Source organism: Harmonia axyridis, chromosome 2 (assembly GCF_914767665.1).
Source record: "Harmonia axyridis chromosome 2, icHarAxyr1.1, whole genome shotgun sequence".
In the NCBI taxonomy this organism is placed as follows: domain Eukaryota; kingdom Metazoa; phylum Arthropoda; class Insecta; order Coleoptera; family Coccinellidae; genus Harmonia; species Harmonia axyridis.
This window is the reverse complement of record NC_059502.1, coordinates 424,519-439,461: the sequence shown is the minus strand read 5'-3', so window position 1 is coordinate 439,461 and position 14,943 is coordinate 424,519. Positions and strand designations below refer to the sequence as shown.

At 33.5% G+C, this 14,943-nt stretch overlaps 3 protein-coding genes across 3 annotated transcripts; 2 read left to right on the top strand and 1 right to left on the bottom strand.

Moving 5' to 3' along the window:
* Positions 1–1,443: 1,443 nt before the first annotated feature.
* LOC123672225 (methylosome subunit pICln) lies at positions 1,444–2,872 on the top strand. Its single transcript, XM_045606239.1, has 5 exons — positions 1,444–1,698; positions 1,751–1,893; positions 1,965–2,110; positions 2,241–2,394; positions 2,585–2,872. The coding sequence occupies exons 1-5, from the start codon at positions 1,580–1,582 to the stop codon at positions 2,701–2,703; spliced, it is 681 nt and encodes a 226-aa protein (XP_045462195.1). The 5' UTR covers positions 1,444–1,579; the 3' UTR covers positions 2,704–2,872.
* Positions 2,873–5,003: 2,131 nt separating this feature from the next.
* Positions 5,004–11,821, bottom strand: LOC123672138 (regulator of nonsense transcripts 2). The gene is made up of 11 exons (XM_045606130.1): positions 11,056–11,821; positions 10,645–10,994; positions 10,353–10,590; positions 9,786–10,117; positions 7,879–8,399; positions 7,300–7,498; positions 7,001–7,118; positions 6,713–6,940; positions 6,484–6,660; positions 5,695–5,921; positions 5,004–5,606 (listed from the first exon to the last, which is right to left on the bottom strand). The coding sequence occupies exons 1-11, from the start codon at positions 11,708–11,710 to the stop codon at positions 5,274–5,276; spliced, it is 3,378 nt and encodes a 1,125-aa protein (XP_045462086.1). The 5' UTR covers positions 11,711–11,821; the 3' UTR covers positions 5,004–5,273.
* A 348-nt stretch (positions 11,822–12,169) lies between these two features.
* On the top strand, positions 12,170–14,589 carry LOC123672139 (pre-mRNA-splicing factor 38B-like). The gene is made up of 3 exons (XM_045606131.1): positions 12,170–12,328; positions 12,621–13,624; positions 14,205–14,589. Exon 2 carries the CDS (start codon positions 12,643–12,645, stop codon positions 13,576–13,578), a length of 936 nt encoding a protein of 311 aa, XP_045462087.1. The 5' UTR covers positions 12,170–12,328; positions 12,621–12,642; the 3' UTR covers positions 13,579–13,624; positions 14,205–14,589.
* The last annotated feature ends 354 nt before the right edge of the window (positions 14,590–14,943 follow it).

The window sequence follows — 14,943 nt, the reverse complement described above, 5'->3', positions numbered from 1 at the left end:
AATCACAATTTGGAAAAACTTAGATGTTATTGGTTGTGTCTAAATTATATGAAGTATTGGAAAAAAATACCTTATATGTACTTTCTCAAAGTACATACCTACCTATAACTGAAAAAACTAGTTGTATTCAAAAAAATTAAAGTAAGTAATCGATTTTTTCCCTTATTTACATTGTACCTGAGAGAAAAGAAGGTTTTGTTGATGAACAAGCAATTTTTTTCGCTACTCGAGATTGTAAAATTATTATTACTTTTTCATTGTACCTTGTATTGTCACTATCTCATTTTTTTTATGAATCAAATGATTCGAAGATGTATACCCGCTGTGATTCTCCAAAATTTTCGACAAGGTCCAGAATATTCCCAAGAAGTTGGAAAACGTTTAAAATTTCCTATCAGACATATCATTATGACTTTCCTTCACAGGGTGTGTTTTACTAGAAGATTCTTCAATCCACAAATGAAAATATTTTTCTGCTATTTTATCTAAGGAATTGCAACGATGAGGTATATTCATCATGGCGGATGATGAATATTTTGTTAAGAAAATATTAAATTTTATCTCTATTTCCTCTAATCGGGGTTATCGACCATATCTTCGAAAATCTTTGCAAGCTTTGTTCCTCCAATATGAAATCAATAATGATAATCAAATATCAATCTGACTTAAGTTAACCTTAAATCAGTTTATTTATAGGTCAGCTACTTGAGGAACCAACAAATTGCAATGAATTTTCGAAACGTTCCTTAACCATAGGAAAAAGCTTAAATGAACGTTTTCGCTTTCAGAGATTTAAAGTATTTACATTTTTGTAAACCTCTGTACTATCTCTTTCACCCAAAGAGATATTTACGATTATCATTGTACTCTTAATCAATAAGCTTCTACTTCCAAGGCAATCAGATTCAATCATCATTCACTTCATCGAGCTTACTGTACTCTATGTCAATTGAAATCAAACTATGTATTCCATATAGGATTTTTTTTTCTTTAATGTGATATACACAATGTTACATGTATTTGTCTAAAGAATGCTAATAAATTATAATTATCCGTTCAACTTGGTCTATTTTTTATACCCTCTATCCTCTAAACATCACAAAAGCATTTCTCGATAACTTTCGGGGATTTACCGAAGTACAAATTTCATTTGGATTCTATAGATTTCTTTACCGTGCAACGAGCCATCTACCAAATAGGTTCCAAACTAATATGGAATCACACCTCAATGTTCTGTAATTTGATCATTGAGGAGCATGAAATTGATATCACAGAATACTATTAATATCAAAGAAATCCATGATTAATAAAATCAAGTAACCTTTAGTTTTATTGATACAAATGCTACAGTCTTCATAAATTAATTGAAAGTCAAAAATATTACGAATATCAATCCCAAACAGACGCAGACAATAGCATTCGCTGTAATATTAGAAAATTTGTAATTGAAAAGGAAACTTGATTCCCATTTATCGAGTTTTTTATCATAGTTTTCTATGTTATCTGTCATTCTTGATTAGCCGGCTGTTGGAAAAATTTATACATATCTAAATTTTTTCGAATTTGAGAAATAATAAAAATGGTGATAGTTACTTCGTTTCTTCATCCTGAATCGCCTATTAGATTTGCCGAAAGAAATGTCCGTGCTTATCTGGACAAAAAAGATTTAGGATATGGTATCTTATACATAAGTGAAAGGTATATTTTTTCAATGTTGATTTCATTCTTTTTTAATTTTGATGACTTACAGGACTCTTAGTTGGCAATCAAGAGATGATAAAGGTTTCAAAATAGATTATCAAGACATTTCTTTACATGCAACTTCCAAAGATCCTACAATTCATACACAAGAATGTGTTTATTTATTACTCGATAACTGCTTGTCTTTACCAGGTACATAATATTTTATAATTTGTATTAATTTAGTCCATGAAAACCAATCACTTTTTCATTTACACTTTTAGGTCTTGAGCAAGGTACAGAAAGAAACGAAGAAGCTGAAAATAGTAGTGATGATGAAAAATCAGAAGCCAATGTGTCAGAGCTTTTATTCATACCAGAAACTAATGCATCTATAATGGCTATATACGAAGCCATTTCAGTATGTCAAGTAAGGATCTAAGATTATTATCTAGGTTTTTGAGATATGATCGATTTGAACACTTGATTTTTTTCATAGCATCATAGAATGTTTTGAATACATTTTAGAACATTCTAATTATATAACTTTTCCTTTTAAGGCACTCAATCCTGATCCACAAGATGTAGAAGATGAGGATGAGGATCACCTGTACGAAGATGCTAATGAAGATCATCTTTACGAGGATGCTGATGAAGATATGGAAGAATTTCATGAAACAGAAGAAGGAGATATTCAAGCTGGAGGAGATGCAGGTATGAAATAATTAAATTCAATAATATCTACCAAAATCAAGATCTTGCTTACGGAATGCCAGAATGCTAAGGTTGTTCATTCTCTCACTTGAATAGTTCAAATTTGAACTAATTTTATAACAGTTTATTAATTTTCTTTGTCAAACATAAAATCAGTTGGCTTTTTCTTTATATTGTCAAAATTTTACAGCCGTGGACAATCTAGCACGTAATTTAGGACAGAATAACATAAACGATGGAAACTCCCATACACACTGTCATAATGGAAATGGAGATATAGATGATGAAGAGTTTGAAGATGCTGATTGAAGATCCTTTGTATTTGTTCGTTAAGACTCATCCAATTTTTGTACTGTATTATACTTGTTTTATAAGTTTTTATAGCATTACTTGATTCAAAATATAGACAGACCATTGTAATAATTATTCATATACTTGAAAATGTATTAGCATATATAATAAATTCAATGGTTCTTCATTTTGTAATATCTTACAATATATTTCCTCACGTTTAGTTTTTAAGAATTTTTGCTCGCTTAAAAGCCTTATAATTTGGAATATTGTGCAAAACAAAGATTTTTGACTTGAAAATGGCTGAAATGATTTTATGATCTTGAATTTGTTGGATTGGTCTTGCACAACTATAATTGGAAAAATCCATGAAAAAAATTGAAAATACAAAATTAAGAAACCGCAGAGGTACAATGTTTTCCAGAAATTCTATCAATTTCAGAATTAAAGGAATTTATCATGAACATGGCTATAGGCTTTAAGGACCTAGGGGATCTTAAAGCATAAAAGGTATTCAATGTTCTTATCCATTGACCTTACATTATCAGACAATATTTGCTTTTATGAAGAATCTATTTGCAATCAGTTTACTTCCAGAACGTCTTAATTTTTAGTTTTGTTGGAGAATCGGTTTGATCGGAGATTATTTGTTCCCATGGACCTTAGTCCTTTTGGTATAAAGAAATTAATTATCAATTTGATTAGGCTTATGCACTCAGACATAACAGAGGAGTTATGGCTTATCAATTAAGTCTTTTTTATTCCAAAATTTAAATTCAATTGAGAACTTTCCTAAACGCCATCTATACACAATTTACTGAACCTATTTTTTCCTCTACTATCCACTTGTAGAATCCTGTAACAAGGACGTCACCACATTTTTGTGGTTGCGCCAAATCAAACGCATTCTTCAAAAAATATTATGGTATTATTGGGAATATTTTACGATTAGTTTTTGGTCAGATCAACTTCAAAATTTGATATTAATAAGAATTTTCAATACTGAACATTACAATACAATTAAATGTTGCTTGAAAGAAGTTGGAGCTGATATAACTCCTGTTTTTACTAGGAGAGTTCATGACCGGATCTGCTTCAAAATGTAATATAATGAGGAAGTCTCGATGCTTAAAACCGATCTGTAATCCTAGGAGAACAGTGAACCAAGTTATCCAGCGTTTTGTGGGATTTTTTGAAAAAAATAAATTAGCCGCGGAGAACCTTCAAAATTTGAAATCATAGAGAACTTTCGATCCTGAATATTAACCTACCATCGGTTTATTCCTGGCACACCTCAAAGCTGAGATATTGTCAATTTTGTAGAAAAATAGTGCTTTAAATGTGTAGACAAATTTTTCTGATAGGATTCGATGCCTAATTCGGAATCTATATCCTCGAAACACTTCAAATACACCATAAAAAGTTCAAATTCGATCGGTCGTATTTTTCGGAAAAAACAAAGACTATAACCTTGGATATTTTTTCGACAAAAACAATTTTGGTTTCGGATCGGCTTCAAAATTTGATGTCGTGGAGTATTTCCTAAGCTGAATCCCTATTTGCAATCAGTTCCTTCCTAGGAGATCCCAAAACCGAGATAATTCTAATTTTGTGGGAGGTATTTTGGTTGATAAAATTTTTGTTTTCGAATCACCTTCAAAATTTGATGTTTTATAAATACAAATCTGCAATCAGTTCGCTTCTAAAAGGTTTCAGTTTCGAGTTTTGTCGGAAAATTTTCAAGGGGTTTGATTGCAGATTATTGGTACCGATGGACCTCAATCCTTATGGTCTAGAGAATATAAATTATCAATTTGAATAGGTTCAAGCAATCAGTCATAACACAGAAGTTATTCCACATTAATAACGTCCTTTTTGATTTGAATTCCGAAAATTCAATTCAGTGAAAAAAACTCTCTCATAAGCCATCTGTACACAGTTTACTGAAATAATTTTTTACTTTGCCAACCATGTGTAGAGTTCTGTAATGTGTACGGCCCTACCAAATTTTGGTTCGAGCTATCCTTTCTAGATGTCGCAGCAAGCGATAGTTTTGGTGGATGCGCTAGATTTAGGTAAATCCGCCAAAAAGCTTATGGTATTATTGGCAATCTTAGAATAGAGAGATTATTAATGTTCTAAGTTGGCAAAATTTGGCTTCAAATTTTGATATAAGTAAATATTTTCAATGCTGAACACCTGTTTGCAATTATATATTTCCTGGAAGAATTTAGAGTTGATATATCTTATATTTTCTCAAATCCAAATATAAGGACAAAGCAGGTAAAGACTGGGTAGGAAAATCAAAAGTCTTCAGATTGATTTTACTGAAAAGAGTTTCTATTGGCGATACTTCTTCAATATAACTCAACTTCACATCATTTCTATAAAGTTTAACTCAAAATAATCATGTTAATTACATCAATTATTTTTTTTTTTTGACCTCAACATCTTTTTATGACAGGCTTCATAACAAACTCAAAGTTATCTTGGAACTCTTGACTACAAATTTCTTTGCCTCGGCTTCTTCGTTATGTCATGTTCGAATTCGCACACCTTTTTTTCCTCCTTCACGTAGATTACTTTTATTACCTAACTTTTTTCGGCCCAAATATCAAATCGGCATCTGGAGCTCCTTTGGGATGCTGATACTTTTTTCTTTCCCTGTTGTAATTCTGCGTAACAGGTCTATTTTGTTGTTGTACTAATTCCTGATAATCTTCTTCCTCTAAACGCTCCGTTATATTCAAAGTCAGACGCTTCACCCTCTCTTTCTCCTCTTTTTGCGCTATTTCCTGATCTCTCAAATTTTGGGCCAGTTCGGAATTTTTATCCGCTTGGAAAGCTTTGTATTGTTGCTTGTTGCCTTTGCGAACCATCAAAACAAAGCCTATTTTATTGTTGTCGCCTTCTCCATGTTCCTACGAAAAAAATTAAATTATAGAGTTCTAAAATCCTTCTCAGCTGAAAAATTAACCTCAAAATCTTTTCTATAATGCAAATTTTCACCTGTAATTGGTCGTAACTCTTCTTCATATTCGTTTTCATAACAACCGGAACTGAGATATCTATATTACTAGCCTTGACAGGTTCTCTCATTCTTTCTTGAATGTTCTCGGAAACCATCTTGTCCAAGGCGTTCTGGAATTCATCATCCTCTGGGCATTCCACTTTTTTGGGAGCTGCAGGTATTGCAAGCGACTCGGACACAGGATCCGCTTCACTCTGTATATCACCTGTAAAATAGTTATTTATAATACATGATATTCTTCCACGAGTATAAAATTGAATAACAAGCGAGTTTTTGAATGGACGAGTATTAGAAAAAGCCTTCTGTACGAGTATTTACATAATTTTCTCTAACTCACTGAAGTAATATTTCCATAAATATCGTTTAGTGGGCAAATCAGGTCCTATGATATTATCTGACAGTAGACGTCAAGGATAGGTAATTTTTCTAAGGTTATGGAACTTTGACAATCGATGTCTAGATACAGATTATAGGTTAACGTCAGTATGACAGATGTTATGTTGACAGGTGATCATAGAACGGAGTGGGATTTCAATTATTCCACGAAGGTGAATTCAACACCAGTGGTGCCATAATATTCCTCAAAATTCGAATTGAAAGCCATAATAAGGTTTCAGAATACTGGATTAACCTATTTGCTCCGAGAAAATAGGCATTCTCAAACAATTCCAGATTGTTTAATTAGAACTTTGACAATGTATCTGTCATGTCATGTCAGTAGAAGTTTGAAACATAGAAGAGAATTCAATAATATTTTTGCTACTTGCCTTCGTCATCGGAACCCTGTGTGTGGTCCACAACCTCATCTTCCGTTGCAGTCTCATCAGTGGAACGTCCCGGAGCAGACTCTGAGATTTCCTCATCGCCAAATTCCTCGTTATCGGTTTCCGCTATGGTGTCCAATAAATCACCGTTGGTCTTTGCTTCGGAAGCAAGCATGTTTTCTAAAAAGCACAACAATCTAGATAAAAAAACTTTCAGATGTGTTTAACTTACCGATGCCCAAAGACACCCTTATGTTCTCCACTTCCTTCTGAGCGTCTTCGTAGCTTCGGCATAGCTTCAACTTGGGCCTTAGGGTTAGAATGGTTTCCTTGAAAATGTGGTCTAGGAAGGGTGGAAAAGAATCCCCCCAGTGGGTCTTCTTGAACCAATAGTAACCTTGTAGGAATGTAAGGTAATAGTCCAGTCTTTTCTTACTGCTTCCGCTACTGAAATAAGTTCCTGCAAGAGTATTAAAGACAGTTTTATACTGGAATGGGGCCCAATTCACTTTATACCTACCACAAGTTTCAAGTAGTATACACACTAAACGAATACGGAACAAATGATTCGGAGGATCCAGAGGGGATGTCACTAAAGGATCCAGCGAAACTCCAAAAGTTATCAAGGAGTAAAAAACCTGGAATAAAATTCGTGTAATAAATATTATCGATTTCTAATAACTAAAGGATGAAAATGAAAAAAAAATTAAACAACACTTTGAAATTAACATGATTAGGTGAAGAAAAGGAATATTTCTAAATTCTAAAATGACCAAACAACAAACAATTCTTATTAGTACAAAAACGGAGATAACATACCTTAAACACATCAGCACTCTCTACCATTCTGTAATTATACAATTCTCCCAAATACTTGACTTGTGCCACTCGTCGTTGATTATATTTTTGCAAATTTTTTTCCATACCTAACCTGATATCTTCTAATACTCCGTCTACTACTTTGGTACCGATTTCTTCTTGATACGACACCAGACCTGCCAGAAGGTTGGCCAAGCATCTAAAAATCGAAATGACCGTTATGCAAATTTGTTCGAAAATGCAAATAGAATTTGTGATGACATGATCTTATTTTCGAAATCGGTTGTGCCACAAAAACAAAAGCCGAAATTTTGACACGGAAACGTCTGTTGGGTCCACTAGTTCCATATAAAACTCGTTATTTCCTCATCGGTAATTATTTTGACATTTTAGCCACCGAACACCCTAACCTACACTGTAGTTAGGGTGTTCTGTGGTTTAGCAAAAACGTCAAGAGCAACAGTGTTGCCAATGCAACTCCACACTAGACACAAACAGCTACCTAACCTAACCTACAAGATGCCAAGCCAAAATGCATTCTCTAATGAAACAAACGGAGACCTGAGGTCGATAACTCACCTGATGTTGTAATATTTGACGTTATAAGCGTTCGTTAGACACTTTACGGCATAGGCAGCGATGGCCTCATCGCTCCAATTCAACCTCCTCATCAGCCTCATGACCTTATCGATATTGTTCTTCTGCAGGTCTTGATACAGCAGTTTCCGAATGAATTGGTGCAGAACGGGCCTCTCTTTCTTCGCTACAGTAACAACCTCCGGGGGATTCACGTAATAATAGGCGTTTTCGATCTGCGTCACGTAGCGGGAATCTAAAGTCAACACCGATTTCTTCCTCATCATCTGTTCCAAGTAGACTTTCGTACGTTGGTGAGAGTCGGGGCTGCAGTAGAGGAATCTACCGCAGACCTCCAGGAAGTTGCATGCCATTTCGATGTGATGATGAGAGAAATCGTGCAGGAGTATTTTCAGACAGTACAGGCCCTCGATCTTGGGATAAAGCTGGAATTTTACCAGCTCACCGATGAATCGCACCACCTTAATTTTGGACTCGATGTTGATCTGATCCTTCTTTCGGACCTGAAAATTATCGATCGAAGAGTTAGTTATTTATATTATTTTCTCTAATTCGCTTAATTTTTAATGAAATTAGTGGAATATTTTCATGAATATAGTTTAGTGATTTCAACATTGACAAATGTTGGTTGGCAAAACTGTTTTTTGTATCAGACATTTGACAGATAATAGATAAATATGTGACAGGAGAGTTCCGAGTACCAACATATAATAATGAAATATACCCATAAAATCTATATGAAATTGAAATTTTCCTACACAACTATATGACAGAATCAACATATTTGCCACAGATTTAGAGATAACTCATTTCCATATAATTACTGAAAATGAAAAGTAAAAAATAAAGGGTGTTTTTTTTTAGAGCTATAGAACTTTAAATTCCAATAAAACAACGATGGATTATTCGATTGACATGAATTTTATTTATCCGCAAGATAATCTTGTGGCATTACATTTTAAATATGATTTCTGGCATATGACCGCCACGGCTGGCTCGGATGTAGTCCAATCTGAACGTCCAATTTTCGATGACTTTTTCCAACATTTATGGCCGTGTATCGGCAATAACACGGCGAATGTGGTCTTCCAAATGGTCAAGGGTTTGTGGCTTATCCGCATAGACCAATGACTTTACATAGCCCCACAGAAAGTAGTCTAGCGGTGTTAAATCACAAGATCTTGGAGGCCAATTCACAGGTCCAAAACGTGAAATTACGTGTCTTTCAATAAATTGATTGTGGCATGAGCTGTGTGACATGTTGCGCCGTCTTGTTGGAACCACAGCTCCTGGACATCATGGTTGTTCAATTCAGGAATGAAAAAGTTAGTAATCATGGTTTTTGAAGAAGTACGGACCAATGATTCCACCAGCCCATAAAGCGCACCAAACAGTCAGTTTTTCTGGATGTAACGGTGTTTCGACATACACTTGAGGATTAGCTTCACTCCAAATGCGGCAGTTTTGTTTGTTGACGTAGCCATTCAACCAGAAGTGCGCTTCATCGCTAAACAAAATAAAATGGACGTAGTGCGCGATATGTATTCCGCACAGAACCATTATTTTCGAAATAAAATTGCACTATTTGCAAGCGTTGTTCAGGCGTGAGTCTATTCATGATGAATTGCCAAACCAAATTGAGAATAAATCACTTGACAGCTGTTAAATCGGTCGCCATCTTGAACAGTAATCCCAACTTAAAAGTTATATACCTCGAAAAAAAAACACCCTATATTATATTAAAAATCAAAAACCAAATTCTAGTTATTTTACTTCAAAAATAAGTGAAGCTAATGAAAATTTTCTTCTTATTTTTACAGATTCTTCATTATAGTTTATCGATCACTTAGAATTTCTTCTCCAGGTATTAATACAGTATGAACACTCACATGGTACTTGAAATCATGACGAAGCATCTGACACAGTTCGTTTCCTACTTCGGGAACAGCGGGGTGAAGGATAGCTACAAATCTCGCATAGAAGGGTAAAAGATCCAATCGTGTCCTGTTCACGACGAACAGGGCACGTACCAACTTCTTGCGGTTGTGTTTAGTGTTCAAAGTCACCAAGAAATCGATGGCTGCATTGTCTATCATCTCTCTGTTGACACAATTGTGTAGATTATTCAAGAATGCCTCGAGAACGATCTTGTTACTAGCCGTGCTAACAGTTGTTTCTTCAACATCTTCCTCAGGGGCAAGTGTTGTATCTTCAATTTTACCTGAAAAACCCTAAATAGAATCATAAGCACTTAAACTAGTAATGACTGAAAAACATTAGAAAAGGAAAAGGACCAACTTGAAGTCAGTAGTTCTTATGCAATTTTTTACACAAAATTTCGAATGAAGATTTTTAGGCCATTTTAGGCACAAAACTTTAAAATTTGACATTTCAAAAAGAAATAGCCTAGATTAAGTGTGGAAAAATTTAAATCAAGCTCTAAAATAAAAAAGTACCTTCTTCTTCGCATATTTCATCAGTTTCTGTTGGTAGCTCAGAATCCAGTACTTCTTCTGTAACAACATCTGGAGGAGCAACCGCGGTTGTCTTGTTGATAAATGAAGACGGCAGAAATGCCTGTAGTTCAGGTAGTTGACAGTAGAATTTTTGTGTTTCTGAATCAACCCAAATTTTTTCGATGAAAGATTGCGAGCCTTCCTCAATGTCTGGACCGGCTCCTGTCACAATCATATTCTGAAAATCAATTCAAGGTCATGCACTGAAAAAGGAATTTATGTCCACCTTTACCTCTTGGTTTTGAACAGGTGTCTGAGCTTTGAGTAATGGCATGTTCTCGTCCAAGATCTCAGCAAAGCTCTTGGCAGAATTATGCAGTTTTTCAAAAGCAACTTGCATATTTTGTAATTTTTCTTTTCTTTCTACACTTAATTCTCCCTTGGTTTGTAATATTCTTATGTTTTGTTTCTCAAAATTCAATATTTCTTGATGATCCTTCACTACATGTTTACTCAGACTCATAAAATAATCTCTGAGTAAGGACTTCACATTTTGCTGTTTTTCTGGAGGCAAAAAAGTACTGCGAGGAATGGGCATTTTGTATTTTTCTTCCAACATTTTCATTCTTTTTGGTACCAAACCTAAAAAAAAAATATTATTGTGTTATTTCCATTCTTCCCTTCGAACTTATAATCAACTTGCCTGCATAGTCTTCCCCACAATGTTTACAAAAACTAAGAATAATTGACATGTTGCTATGTTCTTCTTTATCCATACTTATTAAAGTTGTTAAAACATTACCCAATAATGTAAAAGAATTTTTGTTATTAAAAATTCCGGCTTGCACCAAATCTGCGTAAAGCCTAAGATCAACTCTCAATTTACTTGGATTTGCAATTTTATCTCCTGGTTTAATAGACAAATTTTTCTGCCAATTTTCAAATAACAGCTGGGAAAAATCCCCATAAGTTTGATTCAATAAACTAGACAACTTTACAACTGCATAAACATCGGTCATTTTCAGTTTGGCATCTACTAATCCAGCAGCTACCTCAGATATATATTTTGATAAATTCAAACCAGACATATCTTTGATATAAGTTTCCAGTTGGTTGGCAGTAAAGTTTTTAATTTTTTTAACGAAGGAAGTGTTTCTTTTTACATTTGAATCCAGTTTACTGAAAGAGGACTCAGGGGGTCGGATATTTTGTGCATTTTGATTTGTAGCACGTAGTTCTTGCTTTGCAGTGAGTCTTTCTTGAAATTCTTTTATATATTGCTCTAATTCCGCCTTTTCTGCTTCTTCACTCTCTTGTGTATTTTCATCATCTTTTTTCTCTGAAGTATGTGCAGTCATTATAAAAACTTTTACTGAGTAAAGAAAGAGAAAAATATGTTAAAGAATTATAATAATGAAAACAATCTTCACAAATCTTGATTCGAAATTGACATTCACAGAATACTATAGCACTGACAGAAAGTTATAGAATTATATTATAAGGTTACCATGAAATTAAAAAATTCTTTCTATGCAAACCATATCGAAAGTGAAATTGAAAATCTATAATTTTCAACAAAATCACTGAAAATGGTTGTATTTTATTAACGATATAAATACTGATTAATTTCAATAAACCTCAATATTCACCACAAAATGTCAAAGGACTATATCAGAATCTAGGAATATAATTAAAAATTCCTCAATTTGTGTTCCCTATGTATGAGATATTGTGATTTCGAATATCAATTATCCTTCGGAATAGTCGAAATGCAGATAACTCATTTTTTTTTAATTGTTCTATGGTTTTCCTATTAAATCAATATCGGTAAACATCTGCGAGTGCGCATTGTTAGAAGATGAAAAGTCAGAATTTCTGTGTGATAATTTCAATATTCTGTGTCGCAAAGTGAGTTGACCTGGAAGCCATTTTGTCAGTCCTATAACTAAAACTGCTGGAGATACATATTTTGAAAGGTATTTTATCAAGTTCACCCAATGTTAAATTTCGTAATGTATCTTTCTTTACTATTATGATCAGGAAATCATTCAGTAGTAATGAATTCTCTTCATTACAAGATGGCAACATTCCCTATCCAACTGATTACCTAACATCTCGTTATTATTTTGATTTTAAAACTTGAACTCAAAATGTAGCACTATTTTTACAAAACATCAAAACATGAAAATTTGTTCAATTTCCTAGACAGTTTTCAAGAATATATTGATATGTAGATGCGTTTAACTATACCTGCAAGTTCTCTTGTAGGTTTCAACACAGCTTTTGAAAGATGAATGCCTCTTCATCTGGAATATGGGATATTCCACCTCCACCTGGAACTGAAGATGAAGAAACAATTCCAGGTATCATCAAAGAGGAACCTATCAGTCCTAGAGCAATAGATCGTATTGATCCTTATGTCAAGAATCCACATTACTTGGAATACGAGAAAAAATCGAGCAGAAACAGAGGAAAATCTAGAAGTAAATCGCATGACAGATATGAAAAACGTCGTCGTTCTAAATCTAGAAGCAGAAGTAAATCTAAGTACCGTTCTCGTAGATCAAGATCAAGGTCTCATCGTAGAAGGAAACATAGTAGATCAAGAAGCAGATCTCATTCTAGGAGTAAACCAAAACATAGTAGAAGAGATAAAGATAGAAGAACTAGGCGGTACTCACGTTCACGAAATTCTTCTCGCTCTAGACATTCTTCACGTTCTAGATATTCCTCACGCTCTAGGTACTCTAAGTCGAGATCCAGGTCTAGAAGTCAGTCTAAATTATATAAGTCGCACAGATCAAACAGACACAGAAGGAATAGTAAAGAACACTCAGATTATGAGGAAAAACCTATGATAGATGATAATTATGAATTAATTGATGCTAAAGTTGAACCTGAGGATGAAGAAGAAGAATCTGAGCCTATCAAGGATAACGCATTCAAAAATGACGGATCTTTTCTAGAGATGTTCAAAAAAATGCAGGAAGAAAAACAAGCACAAGAAGAAGCTCAGAAAGCTGAGGCTGAAAAACAAAAATTACTACCTGCAGTAGGAAAACGAAGAGGGGGTCGTGTGTTAAAAACAGGAATGGTTCAGAAATCAAGGCCTCAAGATAGTGAGGATACTGTTCATGATCCTTGGTCTGTGTATATGAAAGAAGTTAAGAAATATAAAGAAGCCTGTTGTGATGATGACTCTAAAACAAGATTATTAGTGAAATAATTTGGTGTTCCACTTTTGATAATTTACTCTTAAGGATTTTTTGAAGGTAAATTAATTTTGTTATCTTTACTGCATAGCAATCTTATTCTTTAAAATTGAACTTGGATGCTTTTCTTTTTATATTAGTCAATATACCTCTAAAATAAAGATTTATTAGGTGTGCTGTTTAGTGAAGTTTCGAATTAACTCAAATTATAAGTAGAAATGAGCATTTAGACCATTATTGTATATAGATTTGAAATAACTTATTCAAATAAAAAAATTAGAATCTAAGAATGTCTTCAACAACTTATTGTTATAGTTTCATCCAAGATAGTTAATCAGTTGTTAGTTATATTTCATTACAATATATTTTTAAAGTTATTATAATTCTCTCAATGTTCTCATTCTCACGCGTTTGTTTCAATAGGTTAGGTTTATGAAAATTTATGGTTGTATATATTGATTAATTATATTATAATATCTGAATATTGCCTGCATAGCTGTTGATAATTTCTTATAAATTATTGAAACAGTATAGTGAATTATTACAGGGCTATCTTTATCGACTAACAATATTGAAATGGGGAATGTTGCCAGAATAATTTGTTTCACAGGAGAACTGCAATGAAATAAAATATTTTCAGGTGAAAATGTCTACCCAAAAGGTTGAACTAAAAACAGCCCCCTTCGACCCCAGGTTCCCAAATACCAACCAGACCCGTTACTGCTACCAAAGCTATTTGGACTTCCATCGATGCCAAAAAATCAGGGGCGAAAGCTATGAACCATGTCAATATTTCAACAGAGTGTTTCATTCAATTTGCCCCAATAGTTGGGTTGAAAAATGGGATTCTCAACGTGAAGAGGGAACCTTTCCTGGAAACATTTAAATTTTGTCACTTTAATAGTTTATGTAGTTTCTTACAGTGTAAAAAGTTTATGTTATAATAATGGATTAAAAATTATGGTACGATAAGCTCTATATATTTATAGATGGTGCTTGTCAAAAATAAAGTTGTTTTATTGAAATTTGAATGATTTAAATCAGACAATTGTGTGAATTTTCGGTTATTCAGTCTCAACTAACAGTAAGCATAGACGGTATGAAAAATATTGTCTTATTTATTGATATCTTTATAGATTGGACATTTAAGAACGATATATGTAAATTTGACAAAATATGTTATTAAATAAAAAAAATCTATAAAAATTCGAACAATTCCTACCTATTATAACAAACAAAACGGATTAGGCAAACTTATCATGACGTAATCACATATTAATATTTTGGATTCTTTTCGTTTGAGTTCTGCTGTGAATTACAACATTTTCTATAAATACATACTAGTTTTTCTGAGAATGCATATTTAAAACAACATTGCA

What these genes read in the sequence shown, in the direction of transcription:
- LOC123672225 (XM_045606239.1), top strand. Translation starts at nt 1,580, where the DNA reads ATGGTGATAGTTACTTCGTTTCTTCATCCTGAATCGCCTATTAGATTT. An exon ending in ATCTTATACATAAGTGAAAG is followed by an intron (nt 1,699 to 1,750) that starts GTATATTTTTTC and finishes GATGACTTACAG; the next exon opens with GACTCTTAGTTGGCAATCAA. An exon ending in AAGCCATTTCAGTATGTCAA is followed by an intron (nt 2,111 to 2,240) that starts GTAAGGATCTAA and finishes TTTCCTTTTAAG; the next exon opens with GCACTCAATCCTGATCCACA.
- LOC123672138 (XM_045606130.1), bottom strand. Translation starts at nt 11,710, where the DNA reads ATGACTGCACATACTTCAGAGAAAAAAGATGATGAAAATACACAAGAG. An exon ending in TTGTGGGGAAGACTATGCAG is followed by an intron (nt 10,995 to 11,055) that starts GCAAGTTGATTA and finishes TTTTTTTTTTAG; the next exon opens with GTTTGGTACCAAAAAGAATG. An exon ending in GTCAAATATTACAACATCAG is followed by an intron (nt 7,499 to 7,878) that starts GTGAGTTATCGA and finishes TTCGATTTTTAG; the next exon opens with ATGCTTGGCCAACCTTCTGG.
- LOC123672139 (XM_045606131.1), top strand. Translation starts at nt 12,643, where the DNA reads ATGAATGCCTCTTCATCTGGAATATGGGATATTCCACCTCCACCTGGA.